General features: G+C 50.0%; 2 protein-coding genes across 2 annotated transcripts; both read left to right on the top strand.

Annotated features, from left to right (window-relative positions):
- Positions 1-2,154: 2,154 nt before the first annotated feature.
- On the top strand, positions 2,155-3,105 carry LOC109754586 (uncharacterized). Its single transcript, XM_020313500.4, has one exon. The coding sequence runs from the start codon at positions 2,155-2,157 to the stop codon at positions 2,761-2,763; it is 609 nt and encodes a 202-aa protein (XP_020169089.1). The 3' UTR covers positions 2,764-3,105.
- A 1,923-nt stretch (positions 3,106-5,028) lies between these two features.
- LOC109754588 (uncharacterized) lies at positions 5,029-5,625 on the top strand. The gene has a single exon (XM_020313503.2). It carries the CDS (start codon positions 5,029-5,031, stop codon positions 5,623-5,625), a length of 597 nt encoding a protein of 198 aa, XP_020169092.1.
- The last annotated feature ends 253 nt before the right edge of the window (positions 5,626-5,878 follow it).

The raw sequence follows: 5,878 nt of genomic DNA, 5'->3' as shown, positions 1-5,878 counted from the left end.
TGGACGATCTGTCCCATCGAGCGGCGTGGTTTGCGGGAAAGCTGGCTGGTGGCGGCCACCTTGCTCTTTAGTGGTGGTGGCACAGGATGGGGGACTGGGCACCTCCATTGATCTCTGGTCAGATCCACCCGGATCTGGCCCCTTGGTCAATGAACGGGTGGCTTGGGGGGATGGCAGCGGCCTTCCAGGTTGCTTCGATGGTGTGGGCCGCGACGACATGGTGGCGGTCCACGGGCGCTGGCGGTTCGCAGCGACGGCGGGACTAGCTCCGTCGTCTGGCCGTTGGTGAGCTGTGTGGATTCCCCTAGGTCCTCTCGCGGCGGCAAGTTGTGGCCTTTCAAGCACCTCGCGTTGTTGGTCGATTGTCCCGTACCTACCAGATGCAGATCCAGGCTGGGAGCCGAGGTTGGGCACCACAGGGGGTGACATTGGGAGAGGCAGCGGGAGTGATGGGTGGCTTTGACATGGTCGGGCCCCTGCTAGTGACGGTTTTAGACTTAGATGTGAGATAAGTATTTCACATCTAGATGTGAAATAGCAAACTTGTTTGTTAAATAGTACTCGTGACCTTGCAAAAGGAGTGCACGTCGTGGTGAGCTTGTTTCCTCCTCTTTTTGGTTCCTGCTTTTGTGGCTTTGTCCATTGTTGTTAGGGAAACGTTTAGCCCCCGCGCGTCGGCCGAAGCGTTAGCGCCGGACGCGCGCTGCGCATTCGATCGTTTCGTTCGATCCCTCCTAGTAATTCCACGGACACACGTTTCCTAGTGGCCTCACCCCACGTCCCTTTCCGCCGTAGCCTCCATCTTCTTCCTCTCTTTTTCTGTCCCCTACCTTTTACGCCATGGAATGGCAGAAGCTGCTTGCTACCAGCCGCGCGCTGCTCGCCCGCGATCCTCCTGCGCGCCCCCGCTGCCGCCATGAAATCCGCTCCATCCATCCATCTAGCTCCACTCCGACGATCGAACATCCACCCCTGGGAGCTACAACCAGCTGAGCCAGAAGCTGCAACCATCCATCAATTTTGCTTCTACCGGCGATGGATTTGCTACATCTATCATGGCGGAGCTGCGACCTACTACGGCGGTGGCATTTTTTGTTGCAACCATCATCAGTTTTTGCTACTACCGGTGAGGGATTTTGCTACAACCAACAGAGCATTTTTTTTGCCACCACCCGACGCCAGAGCTGGAAACAACATCTGTTTTTGCTGCATGGACTAGAGTAATTTCTGCGCCGGCAACGCCGGAGGCTTTATTTTGTTTCAACCGGCAACCGGAAAAGCTTCCATCGACATGTGTTTTTGCTACATGGGAGCTGCATCCAGGGGAGAGGTGGAGGTTTGCATTGGGGACGCATGACCATGCTGCCGGCGAGCTGCACCGGAGACAGACGGGAGGGCTACGACGGCGAGTGTAAAGTATGTTGCAAGCAAGGCCACGAACGGCGTGGTTTGATGCGTAGATCACGAACGGATGGCGAGACGGTTAGTGTGGTCGACGATGGCGACGGTCGAGATGGCGCCGGTGATGCGTCGACGACGGCCATGGAGAGACGGCGTGCTGCTGCTGACGAGGCAGTCTCGGGGGGCAGTTTGTCTAGAGCAGGTCAACGCTGATTTCCATCTCTCTGGATCCAATCTAAGAGGAATCTGGGAAAGGGAAAAGATGACGTGGGAGTTCTAATCTAACAGCCACAAATGAAGTAATCCAGCGGCTGGCCTGAGTAGTCGCCTTGTTGTTAAGTGTAAATAAACCTTCGTTTGTACTCCTAGTGGAAACAACCATCATTGTCAAAAAGAAAAGAGAAAAATAAAACTCTTGAGATCGCATACACACCTAGCCCTCGATGTCAGGATCAAATTAGGCATCGAACAGGTGGTGTGCAAACATGATGGTGTTCGCGTATGTTTGCGCGGGCGCACGCCAGAAATAGCCGCTTTCAAACGAGCGGCATGTATAGAGCAGCGACCCACGACACACTCCCGACCACACGCCCTGAACGGCCGCGCGCATCCATGCATGCATGCAGCCAGCCAGCCTCTGGTCGCGCGCGCGTGTATATACTCACCCACGTCCCACTCGCATTCTCGTGATCGATCGATCGATCGGAGACCGCCTCCCGGCCGGCCGGAGTGGATCGTACTCATACGTCGACCATGGCCACGCGCCGCAGCAGCACGGGCGGCTCCCACGTCTCCTCCCTCCTCGTCCTTCTCTTCCTCGCCTCCGCCTCGTCCTTCCTCCTCGGCGCCCGCGCCAAAGGCCCCGTCGTGGACGTCAAGGCGTCCTGCGCCAAGACGGACGGCCCGATCACCTGCAACTCCTTCCTCGGGCCCGAGCCGGACACCAAGACGGCGGACGCGCGCGGGCTGGCGGAGATCGCCATGAGGGTCACCGCCAAGCTCGGCGGCTTGGTGGGGGCCTACGCGCGCCGCGAGCTGGACCTGGTCAAGGACAACCCGACGTGGCAGTGCCTGGACGAGTGCGCCGAGGACATCGAGGACGCGCTGTCGCACCTGGACGACGCCCTGGGCGGCGTCAACGACGCCCAGTTCGACCAGGTCCGCCAGTACATCGACCTCTCCGAGCAGGACACATGGTCCTGCGACGAGACCTGCCGGGAGACGCCGCCCAGCCCGGTCAAGACCGAGCTGCTCCGCAAGAACCTCGAGTTCGAGAGGATGATGAACGTTACCCGCCAGCTCATCAAGCTCGCCGACGGGGGCGCCTCGCCGGTGCCGCCGAAACCCGCTATTCTGCCATGAGCTAGTTGCATAATTCACACTACCGATATACCATTCATGATGAGCATATCTATATATGTACGCACCCACTACGAGTGTTACATACTACTCCGTCTTAGCTATATATAGGTTGTAATAATTGTACGTAGTACTTGTTTTATTCTGCAAAAATGTCTCTTACCAATAAATTAAACTGGTTGGCGAATAGCTTATCTCTGTCTTTCTTGACGTGTTTCGAATAACAAAGCTTTTGTGTATTCCCTTCGTCCTTAAAAGGATGTACTTTCAATTTTGTTGGAAAGTCAAACTTTTTTATGTTTGACTGTATTTATATAATAGTACATCAATATTTATGTCATCAAATGAGTAGCATTAGATTCATAATAAAATATATTTTCATCATACTCCTATTTGGTTTCACAAACATTGATATATTTTTGGACAAACTCGGTCAAATTTTGAGATAATTTGACCTTCCAACAAAGTTGGAAGTACACCCTTTGAAAGACGGAGGGAGTACATAACATTGTTACAAAAGAATTCACTTACTGGGCCAACATCGTTCACATTTAATATTCTGCGGAAGGACATGACCACCACTAAATTCAACAAGAATAAATTTGCACCAAAGCTTGTTTGATTGTAGCATAGGAAAAAACAAAAAACTTTGGTTTGATTGAATCAATTTTTTTTCTTGGTGGAAAGGAATTCTTGGGGAAACAAGTTTAAGGAATATAATCCTGCAAGTTAAACAATCTTTACATGGGGAGAGACAACCAAAAATTAGTAAGAAAGCTAAAGAACTAATACATATAGAAAACTCATGAGAATTCTAATGGTTCGTGTTATTTGCACGACAACAAATACTCTAAAATAGGAAAAAACAATAAGATTACAATGTTGTGTCCACCGGAATCCTAAAGGATTGAACTTAGCGGAAGTGATTATTTTTCACAGAACATGAATCCTTGATGTTTTCTTTCTTTCTTTTGAAACAGCCACTAATACTTGAGTGTGATCTCATTTTAAAAAGAGATCGATCCATTTTATAAGTGAAACCGGAACGAAAAGAAGATTGTTTGCTACTCCCTCCGTAAACAAATATAAGAGCGTTTAGATCACTACCAATATTTCTTTACAGAGCGAGTACATCATAGAAAATAAACTTAGATACCATTGTAAAATTTAAATTTCAGCCGACAACATTACCATTACTCCTTATGCTTAGAAATCTTGTCATTTTAGTTAATTTCGTAAATCAATTTCAAGCTTAGACCGTAAATTTTTGGATATGCTGGGTGCAGCTCGAAAAGTATGATTGTAAGGAAATACTCGCTTTCATAGGTTGTTTTAATATTTCCTCGCTATTCTTAAGTTTCCCCAAAAAACAAAAAACTTCGCCAATTATATCCAGAAACAACATATAGTTTTTATCAGAGTACTTTTGAACAATAATCCAATGGTATTTAATCTGGTGTCATATAACTCGCATGTCATTAAACTACTATATCATTGTTATGTACTTGCGCTCTTAACTAGGTTTCTTTATTTTCAACACAGTACAAACGCAGACGCTCATACATATGCACATACAATCATTCTTATGAACGCACACACACCCTCTATCCCTATGTGCACCTTCGAAAGACTGAGCCGACACATCATTTTGAGATTGACGAACTCGCTACAGACACCTTCGTAGTCGGCGGGAACGTCTCCTCCCACTAAACGTACATCACGGGGAAATACGACCACCAATGTCAAGTCTACGACTTGAACCTTGTGAGTTGGTTCCACCGTAAGGAACCTAACCATCTGAGTATAATTTTCTCAAGTCTCATTCAAATTTGGAAAAGTGCACTTTTTTTTTAGAAAATGAGAGGCTAGAGCAGGTGCAAGTTGCAATCTTCACTAAGTTGAAGCTATGGTTTTGTAAATCAAATGAGATTCATAACCTCAATCCACTTAGACATAGATAGGCCCTTTCAAATTTTGACCACTTATGTGTAAAATTACACTATGCATGTATTGAACATGCAGAAATAATATGATTGCATTTGTTTGCAAAATACTTTTATGCTATACAATACTAGTATATACTCTCTTTTTTACTAATATTAGGAGTTGCTCTCCTTGAAACTTAGCCACTGCTCGCTCACAAAACACTCCTGACCACGCGCACCGAGCGGGCACATGCACACATACATACGTACATGCAGCTCTCGTCACCACTCCCAAGACAAATCGAGCCTCAGGCCGGAGCGAGTTCACCGATCGACCATGGCCATGGCGGCGCGTTGCAACACGCCTAGTGTCAACCTCCTATCCCTCCTCCTCCTCCTCTCCAGCGCCCTGTTCGTTGCCGCCGACGACAACTCCGTCAAGGACGCCTGCTCCAAGGCGCCGGACCAGCAGTTCTGCGTGGCCTTCCTGTCGGGCATCCCGGGGAGCAGGACGGTGGACGCGCGCGGGCTGGCGGAGCTGGGCATCCGCGCCGCCGCCAAGATCGGCGCCGCAGAGGGCACCGCCGCGCGCACACAGCTGAACCTGGTCACCATCAAAGGCCCGCAGTGGCAGTGCATGGACTCGTGCGTCGCCGACGTGGAGGAGGCCGTCTCCCACCTCGACGTCGACAGGGGCAAGGGCGGCGTCACCGCCATCGACGACGCCAAGTTCAACGACGCGCGCGACTACGTGGAGAGCGCCGAGAAGGACGGGCTGACGTGGAACTGCGACCAGTGCCGGGATGGCCTCACGGCGCCCGTCAAGACCGGGCTGCTACCGAAAGGCAACGAGTTCGAGAAGGTCATGGGGGCCGTCACGGCCCTCATCAAGCGGGCCGGCGGGAGCGCCGCGCCGGCGCCGGCGCCCGGCCCGTCCTGAACTCGCCGCGAGAAATAGTACTAATACCAATTCGCACGTGTTGCAGTAATTCGACACAGAGTAACGTACTTCTTGATGTTCTTTTTTTCTGATCGACCAGGTTTTCTATGGTAGCTGTATGTTCATCTTGATCAGTGCTTCTTTTAGTTTACGTCATTTATTAGCTTTGTCATCTCCTTTTGTCATTATTGAGACATTGTTTGGTGCTTGCCAGTTCGGGATATTTTGTTAATGCATTAAATTTTATTTTCTG

The sequence above is a fragment of the Aegilops tauschii genome, chromosome 5 (assembly GCF_002575655.3).
Source record: "Aegilops tauschii subsp. strangulata cultivar AL8/78 chromosome 5, Aet v6.0, whole genome shotgun sequence".
Taxonomy (NCBI): domain Eukaryota; kingdom Viridiplantae; phylum Streptophyta; class Magnoliopsida; order Poales; family Poaceae; genus Aegilops; species Aegilops tauschii.
This window is presented reverse-complemented; position numbering and strand designations above follow the sequence as displayed.

Coding starts and splice junctions, on each gene's coding strand:
- LOC109754586 (XM_020313500.4), top strand. CDS start 2,155: ATGGCCACGCGCCGCAGCAGCACGGGCGGCTCCCACGTCTCCTCCCTC.
- LOC109754588 (XM_020313503.2), top strand. CDS start 5,029: ATGGCGGCGCGTTGCAACACGCCTAGTGTCAACCTCCTATCCCTCCTC.